Source organism: Xenopus laevis, chromosome 5S (genome assembly GCF_017654675.1).
Source record: "Xenopus laevis strain J_2021 chromosome 5S, Xenopus_laevis_v10.1, whole genome shotgun sequence".
In the NCBI taxonomy this organism is placed as follows: Eukaryota; Metazoa; Chordata; class Amphibia; order Anura; family Pipidae; genus Xenopus; species Xenopus laevis.
The window spans coordinates 83,327,968-83,347,490 of NC_054380.1; the positions used below are offsets into that span (position 1 = coordinate 83,327,968).

The 19,523-nt window shown below is 39.0% G+C and overlaps 1 protein-coding gene across 1 annotated transcript; it reads right to left on the minus strand.

Moving 5' to 3' along the window:
* Positions 1 to 2,762: 2,762 nt before the first annotated feature.
* Positions 2,763 to 14,253, minus strand: tmem14a.S (transmembrane protein 14A S homeolog). The gene is made up of 5 exons (XM_018264424.2): positions 14,035 to 14,253; positions 12,132 to 12,211; positions 8,780 to 8,881; positions 7,201 to 7,288; positions 2,763 to 4,203 (listed from the first exon to the last, which is right to left on the minus strand). Exons 2-5 carry the CDS (start codon positions 12,205 to 12,207, stop codon positions 4,164 to 4,166), a joined length of 306 nt encoding a protein of 101 aa, XP_018119913.1. The 5' UTR covers positions 12,208 to 12,211; positions 14,035 to 14,253; the 3' UTR covers positions 2,763 to 4,163.
* Positions 14,254 to 19,523: the final 5,270 nt, after the last annotated feature.

Consider the following 19,523-nt stretch of genomic DNA (forward strand, 5'->3'; position numbering starts at 1 on the left):
CTAAATTTAATTTGCTCCCTAACAGGCTGGGGATTGGAGGTTGTGAGTGTTTGCCTGTCTTTTGTGGGGGAATAGATCATATTGAAGTCCCCAGCTAATATCAGAAGGTCTTGTATGAGGTGGAAATGCGGTTTGCAGTGTTATCTCGTCTTCTAGGACTAGTTGTGTGAAAAAGTTAGAAACTTTTGTTGGGTCATAGAGGACATATTGCCTTTCATCTCCGATGAAAGGGCAAGCCCCCGCCTTAGGGAAGATGGTTTTTCTGTAGTTTGTGGTTGGTTTTTATAAGCTCCTTTTTGCTAGTTGCTGAATATTTGTATGGTTGCCCCTTGATATGTGAGCTGTTGGCTGCGTAGTTATTGAATAACAGAGTCTTTGCTTTCAAAATACTGAAGCCTCACCACAACATCTTTAGGCAGGTCCGTAGTGTTTGTCCCCAATCTATCCATTCTCCAGGCTTCTGGAGGTAGGTCAGGATTAATAAAGGAGAATAGGCCCGAAGGTGAGTGCACAGTTCAGAAACTGTTACCGTGTTTGGGATGCCTTTTATCCAAACAATTTGTTATGCAGTGATTGCAGTTGCACTGTAAGGGATGTAACTGTGTTGCAACTGTCATCGGGCTATGAAGTCGGGTCTGTCTCCTGCTGCAGATCTGGGGAGTCTCTGGGATAATGTGTGAAATCTCTCACCAAGGATTGAACAGATGAGTTAGAAGCACTAGGCCTGCTATCGCCTCCATCTTGGTCCTCTGTGCCGATGTGGCTTGGAAGTTTGTTGTGAAGAAATGGTGATAGGGTGCTGTTCATGTCTTTTTTCCGTTTCTGACTCATCTGTGTTGTTTCCACTTGTTGCTGTGAAGATGCTGAATTGTAGCTGTAAACAGGCTTTTTAACTGGTATTGTATGAGAGCAAATTCACTGTGCTGCCATCGAGCAAGTTTACCAAGCCACACCCCCCAAAAGATGCAATTGTTTAGATACTTTACAATGGAACAATTAGGGTTTTTGTGATGCACCTGCAATACTTTATTTTCCTCTGGGAGAATTATTTCATAATAATGTAACCCCGTTTGTAAATTACCAGAATATTAAAAGTCGCCATATGAAAGCACTAGGCTAACGGTCAGGTTATAAATTTAAAGGGATACTGTCATGGGAAAACATGTTTTTTCAAAACGCATCAGTTAATAGTGCTGCTCCAGCAGAATTCTGTACTGAAATCCATTTTTCAAAAGAGCAAACAGATTTTTTTTATAATCAATTTTGAAATCTGATATGGGGCTAGACATATTGTCAGTTTCCCAGCTGCCCCAGTCATATGACTTGTGCTCTGATAAACTTCAGTTCAGCTTTCATATGGCGACTTTTAATATTCTGGTAAATTACAATAGGGGTTACATTATTATGAAATAATTCTCCCAGAGGAAAATAAAGTAAAGGTGCATCACAAAAACCCTAAATGTACTGAAATTCATTTTTCAAAAGAGCAAACAGATTTTTTTATAATCATTTTGAAATCTGACATGGGGCTAGACATATTGTCAGCATCCCAGCTGCCCCCAGTCATGTGACTTGTGCTCTGATAAACTTCAGTCACTCTTTACTGCAAGTTGGAGTGATATCACCCCCTCCCTCATACTGTGAGGACGCAGGTTGTGTGAGCTCTGTGAAGTATGCTTATCCCCAGGCCCTTGCGGGTCTGGGGGGTTATTTTTGACTCCTTTTTTTATTTTTTTCCACCTTTTTTGTGGCCCCTGCAAGTCGGCAGAGAACCCGGTTGGGTTATGGGAGAAGGGCCACTGAAGCCAGCATGGCAGTATCTGAGGAGCATGCAGCAAGGAGAGCCTGCAAGTATAAGGCAGCAAAAAGACGTTTTAGGATGTGTATGTGCTGCTCAGCTTTACTGCCACTGAGTTTGATTTAAGTTTTAAGCTGCCCCCGGGGTTGGAGGAATTTTGGAGGCGCTATAACTTGAAAAAGGGAGCTAAAGAGTGGCAAAATTTTAAAGAAATACCCGTCTCCAAATCCAGAACCAAGTGAACACAGATGTATTTTTAAATCAGATATGTATTTAGACTATCAGATAGATAGAATATTATACAAGTGCAGCATGACTGGATATAAATAATGCACCATAGGGCTGTTCCAAACAGTGTGAACCAAGAACAATTTAAGTATAAAGCAAGTATAAATCTGTGGAATCACTCATCACAATGGAGACGTGGCCCAGGTGCTCCAGCCCCAGGCCCTCAGCTCAGGGGAGTGGACAATCCGTATATAAAGGCCTAAGATTAAGTGTCCCAGTGACACAAAACGCGTCAGGCGAGAGATGACAATATAATAAAGCTTCAATTTTTTAATCTACTATTTTTCTGGTCTGATCAATACATGAGTTTACCAGTGTGCCCTGCACCAAGTTTTATACTTTATATACGGACTGTTCCAAACAGTGGGCGGGGACATCCATCCTGGAGGTCAGTTAGGATAGCATTTCTGAAGCCTGCTTCTTTGCTCTACTACAACATTCTGGAAACCTTGCTTTAAAGACAGGGAAGTTAGATTTAAGGTAAATACTAAAAATAACTGTTTTTGATAATCCTTAAACAATAAGAGGGTGGTGTATAAAACAATATTTATAATATCTGTAGCCGTGTTAATGGGCCGTGATCAAATGTTGAAATACAAAGCAGATATTGCCAGAAAAAATCTGAAAGTCACATAAAATTATAGTATCTTTAAAGGACAACACATCACTCTATAAATCGCATGGTGCTTGTAATTTATTTAAGTATTCCATACATAGTTGCTGAAAATTTAATGAATTGTACAAAATAGTAAAAAAATTAGTTACAAAACGGAACAGTTTACTTAAAAAGGATTTGTAAGTTTTAATTACTAAATGATCCCTTAAACCTGATTAAGTCTTGATCTTAAGTGCATCAGACTGTAAAAATAAATTGCATAGAACACTGAAACCGAATGAAATTAGCAGTTAGACAAAAATGCAGATATTAAAACTATTAATAACATGAAGAGAAAGGGGTGTCATTTATGTAACACTTTCCCATATGGCACATGCTGACATGTAAACACATGGAGTAGATCAGTCACCAGAGTCCAGGGCTGAAGTCTTTTTGATTCCATGTTTTATGGCATTAAAGGGGTTAAAGGACCAGTAATGCCAAACCAAATTTGGATTAGGTCTAAGGACGCAGTATTCGGGTTATGGCACATAGCGCACTAGAGAGCTTTAAGCTCCATGTAGTGCTGGGACAAAGCTTGTCAAACAATAGCTGCCTGGAAAAATGTAGTGATGCATTTCCAGGCAAGTCTACAGGGGCCAGTTGTAGTCAGTTTGGCACAATGTTTTAACCTATTTAAACTCCCAAAAAAGCCTTACATGCCATTGCTCTGGGGTGATGATGGCAGTTGAAGAAAGGGATGAATAACTGCCCAAAAACCACTGCTACAATGTTCTTTTTTTTTGTTTGTGCCACAGCTGTAATTTTGCAAGAAAGAAAGTAGAGCATTTTAAAACAACCTCAATTGTATTTCTCTGAAATTTGGAACCCTGGAGCTATTTCCTACAATAAACAGGATGAGTGAGATTCCCATTTTTAAAGAGAAACGGTAAAAGTCAGAATACAGCTCGCCATACATATGAAGATCTGCAGAGCTTTGCCAGCCGTGTGGTGGGATAATGCAAAATCATCCAATTTTTTTGGCCCCGTTACCATCTATCATAGTTATAATTGAAACTCATGCAGACCAATAGGAGGGCCCCATCAAAACCCCAAAGTCGTCCTTGTCAAATGGAATATTTAAAACAGTTTGAAAGATATTTGGGTAGCTGTTTTGGGCCCACACATGGGCCAACTTGGTCTGTAGTAACTGAATTGTCAACTAATTTAGGCTTGTGTTTAGCCAGCTTATCAAATACATATTTTAGACATGAAGGGTTGGATGCATTTAATAAACATTTATACTTTGCTAAGAAAGAACCAAAAAGAGAGAGAATAGAAAATGATGTACACAATCATTGAACATCTGGCAGAAGAACAATCAGTGCAAATTCAGTGTTAGCATTTATAGGAATTCTAGTAGCCATACAGTTTCAATGGAGCCAACTGATGTGAAGAAAGTTCCCCGGCAGACTCTGAACTTTATAGAACATTCAGTATCAGTCGCAAGATCATGAATAAGCTGCATAAAAAATAAAACAAGTCAGTCACCACATGTGCACTCATAGCTCCTATGTAATTAAACTGTGATTTTGCATTTGCCCATTCTTGCCATGAACCTGTCTAGCCTGTTTTTGCTGGCAAAGGTTTAGTGTGTGAAATACAAACTAATACAGACTAGGCAAAGAAGTGTCTCTATTAGCTTTCAAATGGCTCGGTTAATGTACATTATTCCAGGAGATTGGTCTCCTTAGCAGTAGTTCTATTGATATATTAGATCATTTTTACAAGTAGCCAGACCTTCAATCCTGACCTTGTGAAGTTTGTGTTTTTAGCAGAAAATATAAAAAAAACGTTAACGGAATTACAAGCCAGTCTCAAAAGAGAATGGAATGGAAGCATGAAGAAGGAGGGTGTCGTTTTTTTTCTCCCTTTAGGCTCCTAGATACAAATACTAATATTAATATTAATTCATAACATACAAATCAGCAGCAGTTATATTGTCATGAATATTTATACACTATATATATATATATATATATATATATATATATATATATATATATATATATATATATATACACACAAATCTAAATAATATAATTCAGCATTAGGCTTGTGTAAATACAATTTGTGTTAAAACTGCATAATTAATTAGCAATTATTTTGCCAAAGTTTGCCAGCGACAAATCATCAACATTTCCAGTAAGAAAAGTGCCAGCAATTTGGGGTCTACTTTTCAGAATTTTATTTGAATTACTGATTTTTTAGGCAATGTGTGATTTAGGGTTAAAAATCTAGTTTTTCTAGTTTGACATTACTTATGAAAAAAAAATCAGGCTTATTGTCTCAATGGAAAGATACAGTATGTATGGCTTTTCGGCTTAGTGACTTGCATTAAAGGAACAGTAACACCAAAAAATGAAAGTGTTCTAACGTAATGAAAATAGTATGTACTGTTGCCCTGCACTGGTAATTAAACTGATCCGTTTTCTTCGGAAACACTGCTATAGTTCATATAAACAAGCTGCTGTGTAGCAATAGTGGAAATTGAAAATATAAGGCTATTTGGCGCAGGTTAAATAGTGGATATATCACCATTATGATCTACAGAGCTTATCTGCTGTGTAACCTGAGCCTTTTCTCCTTTGAATGGTTGACCCCATTGCTACACAGCAGCTTATTTATATGAACTATAGTAGTGTTTCTGATGCAAACACAGCAGTTCTACCAGTGCAGGGCAACAATGCACTATATTTTTTATTACTTAAAAACACTTTTTTATGTTACTGTTCCTTTCAGGAGGCCATAAATGAAAAGTGGTGAAGTCACTGATCTAAATGATCGAATGATATGGCAGGTCCATGGAAACCTAGAATCTAGAGAGGACTGCATGCATGTTCTAATGTAGTCATGGACTAACTGACTGTTGCTTTAGTTACGAATGACAGGGTTGGCAAATACATGTACCCTGGGCACCTCATATTGCCAAAAATACCTACTGATGAACTAGGCCTTACGGTAAGTGAAACTTTTGCCAGGTTTCGCCATGAAAAAGACACTCATAGACTCGAATGGGTGAAAAAATTGTCACCCCTCAAAAAAAAAAAAAAATTTGTAGCCCAATGCATTTGGCAAATTTATTGCCGTTTCTAAAATTTGCAATGAAAAGAAACGGGTACGATTCGCCCATTACTATTTATGGTTGCTTATCAGAAGTGATGGGATTTCTTTGAAGCTGTCACTCTTAAAGGAGAACTAAAACCTAACTAAAGATGTAGCTAGACATTTTGTACATTATGTTTTGGGCTTCTGTACCAGCCCAAGGCAACCACAGCCATTTAGCAGTAAAGACGTGTGCCTCCAAAGATGCCCCAGTAGCTCCCCATCTTCTTTTCTGCTGATTCACTGCACATGCTCTGTGCTGCTATCACTTACTGAGCTTGGGGACCCACTCACAATATACAGTTTACATAGAATAGAAATGTCGCAATATAAGGCTGATACAGATAATTACTACATGGCAAATAGCATCAGAATTTAATAATCAGCACTGTAGCATCGGCTTATATTACAGGCCAACCTTATTTTCTAATTGATACAGTAATTTGTGACAACCCCTAAGTTTAGCTTCTCAACAGCAGCTCAGAGCCCACTGAGCATGTGAGTGTCGCATACATTTTCCAAGATGGTGACCCCCTGTGACAAGTTTCAAGTCCTGGATCATTGCTGCTATTGACAAGCTGAAACTTTAGGCTGGTTCAATCAGTTAAGTATGTAAAATGTGGCCTTTTTACACACATTATTTTTTAGGGTTTAGTTCTCCTTTAAGATGAATCCCACATATAAGGTTAAAAGCCAAGTCTATTATGTTGACTGGCCATAGCAAATCTTTTCTGCTGCACTCCACTTACTTGACTTATAGGGTACATTCATTTCCCTGACTACTTCCAGGTCAAATATAACATCAAGGCTTTGTATAGGAAAGAAGCACACAAATTTATACCAGCATAAGTTGTAGCACAAGCTTTTGGTGACCAACCCCATCCTCAAGTGAAATATACATTAGTGAACTTCTTTAAATACACAAATCATGTGATACAGACATTTTAAATTGTCACAATCTGACTCATAAGGGAAGGAAACACTACTATGAATTTGACTTTTATTCAATTTGAATTGTGTGAAGCCATTTGGGATGGGCTGGGATGGGGTTAAATGGATCACATATCTTATGATTTGTAAGGTATTTAAATACAAGTATGTATTGCACCTGAGGAAAGGGTTGGTCCCTGCAAGCTTGTGCTACAACTTCTGCAATAAAATGTGATAAAGGCTTGTGCTGGTAGAAGTTGGTGTTCTTCTTCACTTTACACAGTCTGGACTGGTAATAGCCAACAAATGCCATTGATCTTATTCTGCTGGTCACTGGAGTTTTACACTTTTCTCAGAATACCTTTGTGCACTGGAACAAAAATATACCACATACATCTAGAACTTGGTTATGTGGGCACCTCACCTGATACCTGCAACAAGCCCAGCAGGCATTATTTTCCTAGAACGATTGTATCTCAGACCCATCACTACAGCCAGAGTAAAAGCTGCAACTGCAAACGTACAGAAGAAAATGTGAGTTGGCAAAAATACAGTCAGCTGGTAACCACTAATAAACAGAACTTTAGTAACTGCTAGTATGACGGACTGAAAATGTAAAAACAGGAAGCTAGATAAATGTCCCGTGATGGCAAACAGTGTGAAAGTGCTAAGATAATTTCATTATTATTAACATTTTGGGGGGAATTCACAAAAGTGTCGGTAAAATAAGTAACCCAGAAGTGGTGGTCGACAAATTTGTAAAATGTCGTAAGAACTGCAAATTCACAAAGGCAGATGTTACCATCTCTGAATGTCTCGTAAGTCCGACAATTTTCTAAAATGTCGTATATCTTTTCATCGTACAAACGACATTTACCAAGACTTTTCAAAAGACAATTTGACCGACATTTTCATTTTGGAGAGCCTTATGTGTCTCAAAAATTGTCGGTAAAAAAAATGAGTTTACGAGTAATTCATAAAAATGTCGGGAAAAGTGGCGCCGAATTAACCACGCCCACTTTTAACTAATTCAAAAGTGTTGCACATGTCGGAAAGTTGGCGGAGAAATGCTCTGTGAATTTGTTGGCTGTTGCTACGACACTTTCTACTACATTTTAAAGACATTTTTTCGTTCCCGACACTTTTGTGAATTCCCCCCAATATGACTTGCCAACTAAATTAATAAACAACTCTTGTACCGGTCATTATTTTGTTAGGGTTTACTCAGTCAATAATTCTGCTTCTATTTGAACTGTAGTTTAAGGTGATTACTATGCCAGCTGCCTGAAGGGATACTATTACATGCAAAGGACAAACCAACCTATACCACCAAAAGCTTCTCCTAATATTTAAATCCTATCTTCTCATTACTAAATGCTAGGTTTCGAATGTTTATAGTAACTTTAATGCAGCTTGTAATATCAGCCTTTACAGTTATTTAACTAAGATATTTATTTAAGATCTGTAGTGTAATTGGTTTCTCTCCTTGCCTAGAACCAGGCCCAGACTGGAAATCTGTATATTCTGGCAAATGCCAGAGGGGCTACTGTAAGGTGCCATAGACAGTCACTGTTTATTGGGCTGGTGGGGGACTGATTGGGCCTTCCCTTCCCTAAAGGCCAGCTTTTGATCAGCTCGTTTAGAGAGGGCTCATTACCGTAGGGCATGTTGAAAAGGGGTGTATACTGTCAACAATGATGCTAACAAGCAAGTAAAAGCAGACCACAAACATGTGACATTCAGTATAATGTTGTTCAACCAGGGGAGTAACTACAGAGGAGCAGGAAGTTTTTAGGGCCCATGAGGCAATAATGACTGAGTAATTGTAATATATATTGCATAACCTCTGGATATTTTGAGGGCCCTAAAATGATTTTGCTGTGGGGCCCAGTACCAACAAGTTACACTACTGTGTTCAACTCATTAATGCATTGGCTTGGGTGTCATGCATATTAGCACCTTAGACCTGGATTTGACATACTTTCATTATATTCTTTACTTACTAAATGATATCTTGATATCTGTTGGATCACTTGACACACGGTATGCACCATAACCAGCAAGTAAACCAAAGGTAAGGCCTGCAGCCAAAGATACTATGCTTCCTGCAAACAAAAAGCAGAAACCATGATCCCTGAACATAAACAGCATCTACATTATACAGGCCACCACAATTTAGATTGCCAGAAATTACTAACACCTGTATTCGGTGTACTCATCTTCATTATCCTGTCAGTACCTTGAGTGATTTTCAGTACAAAGCATCTTCCTAAATCAAGAACAGCTTTACCAGTACATAAAGGGGATTATTTATTAAAGTCTGAATCCAAAAAACAAAAGAATTTTTTATTTTTTTTTACTATTAAATCTGAATTTTTAATGGAGAAAAAAAACCTCACATTTTTCATTTTAGGAAAACGTCCAATTCCGAAAATCTTCCATCTCAGACCTGCTAAGGTTGTATATAAGTCAATAGGAGAGGTCCCTATCCTATTTGGAAGTTTCTGTGGCCTGCACTGGAATTAGCTCGAAAAACCGACTATTTTGGGCTTTTCAAGGCAAAAATACAAAATATTCAGACTTTTCTGGAACAAAGTCAGAAAAAAGTCTAGTTTTTACCCGATCCGATTAAATTGTGCTTTTTAAATAATATATAAGGTCAAATTGTGGATTCTAGTTTATCAGCCTTTTTTTATTACAAAAACATCTGAAAGATTCAGATTTTGATAAATAACCCCCAAAACGTATTCCCATAATACTGGTTTCCACCATTCACATAATAGAGGGAGGCATAAAATACAACTTACACTAAGATCTATCAGATATCTTTATCAGTGCTTTACATTTCCCATAAACTTACCAATATAAACTTGAAAGTTAGAAAGAATACACCTCTAATGTGGGCAATCCTGTATTGGTCATTTTCCCTAAGGCTGAGGTCAGATGAGCTTCTCTCCACCTAATGAATATTAATGAGGCGGAGAGAAGCAAATGCGCTGAAATCAGTAGCTGCATTTTAAAGTACAGTTTCTGCCTGTGTGTGGCTACACAGAGCTGAGCGAAGTGGAGATTGACTTCAAAATGTCTGATCCACTTTGCAACCGCTGATTTCAACACATTCACTTCTCTCCACCTCCTTAATATTCATAGAGAAGCAGGCAATATGCTTGTCTGGTTTTAGCTTAAGCGTACCCATAGAAAGCAATGCTTTAGAGATTTAATAAAAATACCTAAATAAAGGGGAATGTTGGAAAGACTGAGGCTAATGTGGGACAACCAAGAAAATTCACCTATATAAACAGGAATGCTGGAAAGTGTAAATCCAAATTCAGAGCTGCAGGAATCACTGTTGCTAGTTAGTTTACTTCCCATTGATTGTGCTGCCTAACATGTTTCAACAGTTTATTTTCATAATCCTTTCTCCTTTATAGGATAATAATATTAAAGGATAATGTTGGGTGTGTGCTCACCTGCCCAAAGATTATATCCATGGAGTAGCATCTACCACAATATGCCACACCTAAACCTACTCATGCTGCTCTCGGTTGCCCCATCACTGTGCGCATTGCATTGCAGTTTGCATTGTTACTCTGGCATATGGAGCCATGCATGTTTACCTAACCCCTAATTTGTTACTCAGTGACAGCAAAGCAACATATTAGGTTGTGCATGACACACTGCAAGGTGCGCTGAAATCTGCAGCCCTGCATCAATTCTTTTGTACAGCTCACTGTTTATAGCTAAATGAATGCTCATGGTGTTGGGCTCAGCTAATATTTTGTCTTTTGTATTTTTTTTAATACTAGTTTCCAATAAGCACAATGCAAAGAATGATCACCTGATTGTACTTTTAATTAACACTTTAATTAATGATTAATAATGATTTCTAAAAGCGGAGAATAAAAAGTGGCAGAATATTTTTGCTGAAATAAATGCTCTTGCTCCAATGACAACAAAAATATTCAGCAAAACAGAGAAAATGTGTTTCTTTCTATGTGTGTTGGATTTTCATTAAAGGAAAAACCATACCCCCAAAATTAATATTCAAGCAACAGACCTAACATTTATGGTTTGTTTGTGTGCATCGTGAATCCTAGGATCCCAGGGGGCCCTTATTTCTTAAAATGGAAATATTCTATTTAGGATTACCTAATGGCACATACTACTAAAAAAAGTATATAATTATGAAAGTTGTTTATTTACAGGAAGCAGGGTTATATGAAATATATTTTTTATAGAGACCTACATTGTTCGGGGGTATCGTTTTCCTTTAACACAGTGTTTCTTAAACGAATAAGCGCACTTGAAACTCTACATGAAAAAAGTTTTAACTGAGGAGACCCTTTTTTTGTATGAAAGCTAGGGATGGAAACCCAGTTTTGCTCCTATCATTTTCATTTTATATACAACCAGGGCAGTTGAGGGAGGAAACTCACACAGAGACAAAGAAAACATACCAAGACATTGCAGATAGTGTCTAGGTCACAATCAAGCTCATTTGTCCCAGAGCGATCAGCATCTTGGTGTATCTGGACTGAAGTACAGCTTCCGCCTGACAAAATGGAGCAGAGATTGGCCTGAAAAATGCAAAAGCAGCCATTCTCAGGCGGGTCTCCACTCTGTGCACCTGCAATCAGGAGGAAGCTGTACTTTTCAGTGCAGGCATGCCGAGATGCGGAAGGAAACGGATCTACTTCTTTGGACAAAGCACAGGCTGAGAGCAGAGGAAGCCAACACTCTGTGTGCCCTTGCCCTAACAAGAGTTTCTATTGCAATCTGAAGGGGGGGGTCATGTATTAAAGGGGTGGTTCACCTTCAAGTTAACGTTTAATATGTTATAGAAGGACCAGTTCTAAGCAATTTTTAAATTGGTCTTCATTATTTATTTTGTATAGTTTTTTCATTATTTGCCTGCTTCTTCTGACTCTTTCCAGCTTTCAAATGGGGGTAACTGACCCCATCCAAAAACAATTGCTCTGTAAAGCTACACATTTATTGTTATTGCTATTTTTTATTACTCATCTTTCTATTCGGGCCCTCTCCTATTCATATTCCAGTCTCCTCTTTATTTCAATGCATGGTTGCTAGGGTAATTGGGACCCTAGCAAACAGATTGCTGAAATTGCAAACTGGAGAGCTGATGAATAAAAAGCTAAATAACTCAAAATCCACAAATAATAAAAAATGAAAACCAATTGCAAATTGTCTCTGAATATCACTCTCTACACCATACTAATAATTAACTCAAAGGTGAATAACCCTATTAAAGGTGCACAACCTGCTTTGCTGGCTATACATTCTCGGAATTGTAGTGGTTGTGACAACAAAATTCCTGCAAAATTCATCCATATTTACCTTTGCGAGAATATCCCATGTAGCCTCCAACAGCTAAGAGAGCAGCATAGCCAAAACCAATCCAGTCTATAGCCATCTTTCTACAGAGTTAAAAAAAGAGGAAAAAACTGATTATTTTATAAATCTGTGCCCACTGCATACCTATCAATACATTTACCACCATGAGGGATTTCTCTCCGAGACCCTTCCTTTGAGTACAGCTCTTATATCCTTATTATAGATGCAATGAAATTAAGGATACAAATTATGTAGAGGTCAGTTTAGGGATTTTTGCCTATAAAGCACTGTTGCATGTATTTTAAGTGGAAGAGGTTAAATTGTAAATTGCTCAGAGCACTGGACACATTCTTCCAATCAGCTACAACTGCTCTGAAAGTTTTCTAAATCCAGTAGATGTCCCTTGACATGAGAGTGACATGCACCAAGTCCTATTGGTGCATCGGTTTTGTGCCTCCAGACCGCTGTCAAGGCGCTGATCAAGAATATCAGGAATCCGGCACAATTAACATCAAGATTCGGCTTTATTCACACATAGGAAAGATAAAAGAGGAGGATGTACAATTCTAATGCTTTTCCTGCCCCATAGCTGGGCACTTCATCAAGTGATCACTCTGATGAAGTGCTCAGCTATGGGGCATGAAACGCGTTAGAATTGTAAATCCTCCACTGTTATCTTTCCTATCTGTGAATAAAGCCGAATCTTGATGTTAATTGTGCCGGATTCCTGATATTCTTGATCAGCGCCTTGACAGCAGTCTGTGGTTTTGATGAATGGTCAGTCCTCACACATTTTCACCTCACTAAATCTGGCCCTCGTTGCAAAAAGTTTGGACACCCCCGATTTAGATCAATAAAAGCAGCAGCACTCCGATATTATTTGTAAAAAGTGAAAAACTTTACTTAATGTGCCTTAAGACAACATTTTGGGCTACTATGGCCCTTTTTGACAGTGGCAGAACTACCAGTGGTTTGGGGCGTGAGATCGCACCCGGGCCTGCTGGAGACGTGATAATAGTTATTGTGGGCAGGTGGGCTAGGGGGAGATTTTACAGCGCGCATGCCAGCAGCATGATTCATAGGGGAGAGGGCTCAACAGGGGGGCCTGGGTGACCATCATGTACCTGGGCCCACTGGTGAGTAGTTACACCACGGCCTATATGTATAGATAGGAAATCTGTGCTCCGTTACCAATGTTGTGATTTAATGTGCACTGGAGAGCAAATAAAAGCAGGAGGGGAAGTTTATTATTCCCCAGGGTGCAAGTACTAGAGCAATAAGTGGAGCAAGAGCCTGACCCCCCCCCCCCCCTTAGTGCTCACTTGCCTAGTACTGGCACCCTGGGAAATGCTGCTCTCTGCACCAAGTGTCAGATGTAAACTCAGGTGGAGGGAACAGTGACAGCAGGCACAGCCAATAAGGATCATAATGTGGGGTGCAACTGCCGACACTCTCGTGTGAATGAGGAGCAAAATGGATGGAGGTGGGCGCATACATCATGGAGGATACAGGGCGCACAATAATGGCTGATTGAGACTTTTTCTTGGACTTTGTACACTGAGTGCTGCATTAGAAATGACCATAGGGCGGGGCCTATACGTGCAACACTATTACATACACCGGCACAGCCATAAGAACTGTGTGCAGTCGCCCAGCCATGTAAACTGCATAACAATAAGAATATGAAGAGAAGAGTTTGTGGCACATTTAGCCCCAGTCTGAAGCCTGTCAGCTATTCTACTGCGCCACTGCAACTCCCACGTATCCCGCACAAAGACCGCTAGAAGCCGTAGCTCAATGACAAAAAGACGCGGCTGCAACTTTAACATTGCGACTTTGATCGCTACACATTGTATATTGTATAATCAATAATAATAAGCGGAGCTGCCCGTGCGCCCGAGCGTACCTGTTCTTGGCCCCGCCTCCAGCTTCTAACCTTTCAACCACGACCTGTGCTGCGATTGGACAAAAAGTTCAGCTGCTTTCTAAGCGACTACTTTCTGATGTGAGACACATACACGTCTTACTGTGAATATCCAGAATCCATTCAAGACTATAAGGCTTATTTTTAAAAGAGCTTTAACTTTCCAATTGCGGAAGGGCCGCCTCCTCAAATAGGCATTCCTTTTTTCTGCGTTGGGAATCAAAATGGGGGATTACTTCTTTCCCTAAAGCTGTGTCTGCCATCTACTGGTCACTCGGAGTACTGCGCAATTCCTCTTTATTGAAGCAGGAGAAGTAGTACTGTACGTCTCACTTGGTTCAATCTAATACCGGTACTACGAGGGCTGGGGTTAATTTGGGGCCTGGTTTTAGATATTCCTCTGAGGGGCCCCATTGTCTGGGAGTTGCTGATTATTTAGGTTCCAGGTTGGACATCTCTGAGTTGCAATATCTTGGACTGGAGCCAGGTCTGGACTGAGATTCAAAATAGGCCCTGGCATTTCAGCAACACAGAGGCCCAAACAGCACCTCACCTGCCCAATAAATAGTGCCTGTCTATGGCAACTTACAGCAGCCCCTCTGGTATTTACCAGAACCCACAGATTGCCAGTCCGGGCCTGACTGGAGCCTTCTGGACTAGAATTGATTCAACTACTTCTGTGCCCAAAGACATAACTCCCAACATTCATTTAAAGAATACATTTTTGTCTTCCCGAATTGGGGCAGAAGTTTTATTTTTGCTTAATGGTGATGCTTTGGCAGGGGTTCCCCCGGCACTTGAGAGAACCTTGACGGTTGATGATCTGGAAAGCAGCCAGCCACATTTCTTTAGAGCCCATCGTGAAGAAATCCTGCACTTCATCAATAGGACCCAAGATGTGTGGGTGGGAAATTCAGATAACCAGCAGTCTATAATTTTATCACTATAGCTCTTCAGCAGGCCTGGACTGGCAATCTGTGGGTTCTGGCAAATGCCAGAGGGGCTGCTAAAAGATGCCATAGAAAGTCAGTATTTAGTGGGCTGGTGGGGGCTGATTGGGCCTCTATGTACTTGAAATGTCTGGGCCTGTTTTGCTTCTCAGTCCAGACCTGCTCTTCAGCTGTTCTTTGAGCTGCCTGCTCTCTCCTGGGCCAGGGATTAAAGTCTTGCAACCATGTTCCACCATTTATTTCAACTCTGGATGTTCTGAGCTGCAGGGCCCCTAACACTATGTAGACACCTAGTGGGTTATCTGGCACTACTCTCACCATGATAAACCAACCTTGTTAAGCATAAGATTGCTGTGTTAGGATGCAATATACGACCAGTTACTCTGTGAAGAGTGTTCCACCAATAAGTTTTTTTCTGAGAAACAGAGTTTTGGCTTAACTAGAATTAGAATTGCAAGGGTTAACTGAGAACATGATGTGCTGTTAAGCCAAGCCTGCTTATTACCGGTCTAAAACTAACACTGCTAATATCTTAAAAAAGCTCAAATAGAAAATTAATTGGAATTGCAGTAGTGGATTTCTGAAGTGAGTTTACAGCCGTATACTTTTTTGGGTAAGATCACCTTAAGTATTTAGCATAACAAAAAAAATAACAGGCACACACTGTTGTATTTTGGGGCAGGGGGCAAAAAGTTTGGGTGTCCCAAAAAATTTAGTTTCCCCTATTACAGTATGTAACAGTTTAAAACATAATGCTCCTCTATGCAGCAAATTTTAGGTTACAGATACATTGTTAATTTGGATTGAAATACTGTCCATCAAGTTCATCAATATATATATATATATATATATATATATATATATATATATATATATATATATATATATTCCTAGGCCAACTGTAAGTCCCCCAGGAAAGGCCCTTAAAGGAGAACCAAACCCTTAATTCTAAAAAAAACCCTACCCCCCTAGCCTACATAGACCTCCTGCTCCCCCCAGCCTAGGTGTTACCCCCTGTATATGCCCCTACCTCTTTACTTACCCCTCGGTGCACATTCTGTGCAGCGGAGTTCACGGGCGTCATCTTCTCTTCGGTAATCTTCAGGAAGGCGCGTGCGCAGTTGGAGCATTCTTCAGATTTAAGACAAATGCGCATGCGCCTAAAGTGACGGAAATTGCCAAAGCACTGGAAGAAGACCCGAAGATTACCGAAGAGAAGAAGATGGCGCCTGTGAAATGCGCTGCACAAAACTGCACCGAGGGGTAAGTAAACAGCTAGGGGCATTTACTGAGGCTGGGGGGGGGAGCAGGCATGGGGGTCTATGTAGGGTAGGGGATTTTATAATGAAGGGTTTGGTTCTCCTTTAAATGTCCATTTTCAAAAAAGTAGTGACCCAATCAGCTGGCAGTGAAAGGGTTAAAGAATGCTTCAGAAAAATGTACAGCTAATATCAACTGTATACACTGAAAAATAATTAAATCTTTAGAATTACCATAATTTTAAATAGACATAAAATGTTCATTCTTTTGTTCTACTCCAACTTCACACATTTCCAATTGATTAATAACTAGATGATGGTTCCAAAGATTAGCTTTTATTATGTCTATAGGGCATAGGAAGGCCATTCAGCTTTAATTATAATATAACTGGGTGACAGACATTAATAGACTCTGCTTTGCATATCCCTATCGTTTTCATTGATCACCATTTTATAATAGACTTCTTGCCTTTTATGTCCTCTGTGTCATTTTTAAATGTGATGAAATGAGAGATCACAGTCTAGTCACAGTCTAATGATGGATATGTATATTAGTGTTCCTGTAACACTATGTAATGCTTTTTGAACATTTTGGAAAATGATGCTTTATTAATACAAATATGGGACCTGTTATCGAGAATCGTCAGGACCTGGGGGTTAATGGATAACAGATCTTTCCGTAATTTGGATCTTCATACATCAAATAATCCAAATTTTTTTAAATTATTTCCTTTCTCTCTGTAATAATAAAATAGTACCTTGTACTTGATCCAAACAAAGATAACCAGCCTATTGGGTTTATTTAATGTTTACAGGATTTTCCAGTAGACTTAATAGAGTCTATGGGAGACAGATGTTCCGTTATTCGGAGCTTTCTAGGTAATGGGTTTCCGGATAATGAATCCCATACCTGTACTGCTAGTTTATTTTCTAAAGCTTAGGGGGGCGAACATGAAGGAAACAATTTCACATAGAAATGTATTTTGTCATTTCAAATTCACCGCTGGCAAAATGTTGCTGACGCCCTTTAAAGTCTATGGGCAGCAAAAAAAATGTGAATTTTTTTTTGGACGCGCGTCTTTTTTTTTTGTCGCACAACGCCATACAAGTCTATGGGCGTCAATACTGCGGCGAAACAATTCGCCCATCCCTATCAATAAATTTAAATGCATTTTGACTAATGGCGCATGGAAATTGTATGCAGTGAATGTAGAATTGACATTTATGATATCTATTCTAGACAGCACAATAACAGGAGTGGAATAATTATAAAAGATGGCTGTGCCCTCTACATTACCAAATTTGCCCCCTTTTATTCAGGGGTAAATCATTAATTCATTCAAAAAAAAATGATATAAAAATATGGAACAGGAAATCCATTATATGATGGCTGAAGTTTGAATCTACTTTCCACATGGCATTTTCTGTTACCACCAGGGTCGCCATTAGAAATCACGGGGCCCTGCACAACAACATTTTCAGGGCCCCCTGGACCCCAAGCCCTACCCCAGACCCCACACCCCACACCACAGTTAAAAGACAACACAGACATCAGTGCTAAAACCGTAACCCCCCCACACACACAAGTTATAAAAAGCCATTGCTGATCAGGGCCCCCTATAAGTTAAAAAAAACTGTGGTGCCAGGGCCCCCCATAAAAAATTAAACAATTGGTGGTCGGGGCCCCCTACAAGTTAAAAAAATAATTGGTGACCAGGTCCCCTCGATAAGCTAAACAAAAATACATTGGCGCCAGGGCCCCCCATTACCCTCTTATTGGGCAAAGAATGTAATACATTTATTTGTGGATCACATTATATTGGACTATTTATTGGGACTATGGGCTCCAAGCCTCACTATGAACTTTGTGTGCCAAATCTCCTTTTGGACTTACACTGAACTATGGGGAAATAAGCAGGTAATAAATACTAGTTTTCAGATGTTGAAAGTTGAAGTCTTCCTATTGAAAATATTATATTCTGAAAAACATGCCCAAAATCATGATACAGAGATATGACCATTTTGTTTCATACAATGTGATGTTTATTTGCTCAAGCTTAACAAACAGTTTAATATAAAAACATATACAGATTCTGCTCTGCATCTTCTAAACATGTGATTGGTTGCTGTAGTAAACCAACCACCCTCCCTCTTCTTTGAATATTTCATTCTTCTGAAGTTTTCCTTTTGCTCACTTCATGTTTTCTCTCTTCAATAAAGTTCACATTGCAATCGCAGTTGCACTGCAAAAGTCACAACGAAAAGAGTTAGGCGGTTATACAGACCATGTGCCTGGGCCCAGAGAATTAAATCGAAATATCTGGGTGTTTCAAGCTTACCTTCAGATGTCCAAAAAAAGGTAATCCTTGCGACTTTTCCAATTTATCAAATCTCTAAATTCTTTTTTTCTTTTTAGAATTTATGTGCTTGGAGTTCATTTTCTCCTAAACAGAAAAGAAAAGCATAAGTGAGATACACAAAGAGAACAAATCATTCAATAATTTGAAAGGGACTCTAACCCACAGCATTGTGTATTTATACTCATACTCATTGTGTATTAATTATAGTTTTATATATTCTAGCTGTCTTTTATATAAACTCTTTAGTCTCTTCCAATCATGTCTTTTCAAAATACAGATTTTTCTTAGTTTTTTGAAGAAGTCCTTACCTTTTTTTGGCCATTTCCTCCTGGCCTTCTCTTCTTTGGTTTTGTCTTTTTCTTGATGTAGATGCTATAAAATGCATTAGTGACATAATTAATAAGTAACATATGTCCTGTGTATGTACATGCGGCACATTATGGATCTACCTACATCATTTTTGCATTGAGGCTCAACATGATCATGCAACAACATGATCCCACTATACTTAATCTTTCTTGTATCTATACCACCATATGGGTATCAGAATGATACTGATTTAATAATTATGACAAGACTAGTAGAAAAGTCAATTTAATATGACACATAACTAGTCACCTATATGTTGCTGCTCAATGTCACACTCACTTATAAGCAGGATATTTCTCACACACCCTAATGACATACACTATAACTCAGATTTTGTCACATACACACAAATATGCAGATCGGTCCCCATACCTCTGTTCTCTGCTGGACTTTCATTATCCCTGAAGATCAGGTTCTTCTTCTGGCTAATCTTAGCATGTTTTTTATTATTATAATAGAACGTAATACATTGCGCTGTGGTTTTTGTCTGGATCTGTAACAAATAAATAAATAAATAAATACACAACACTTAC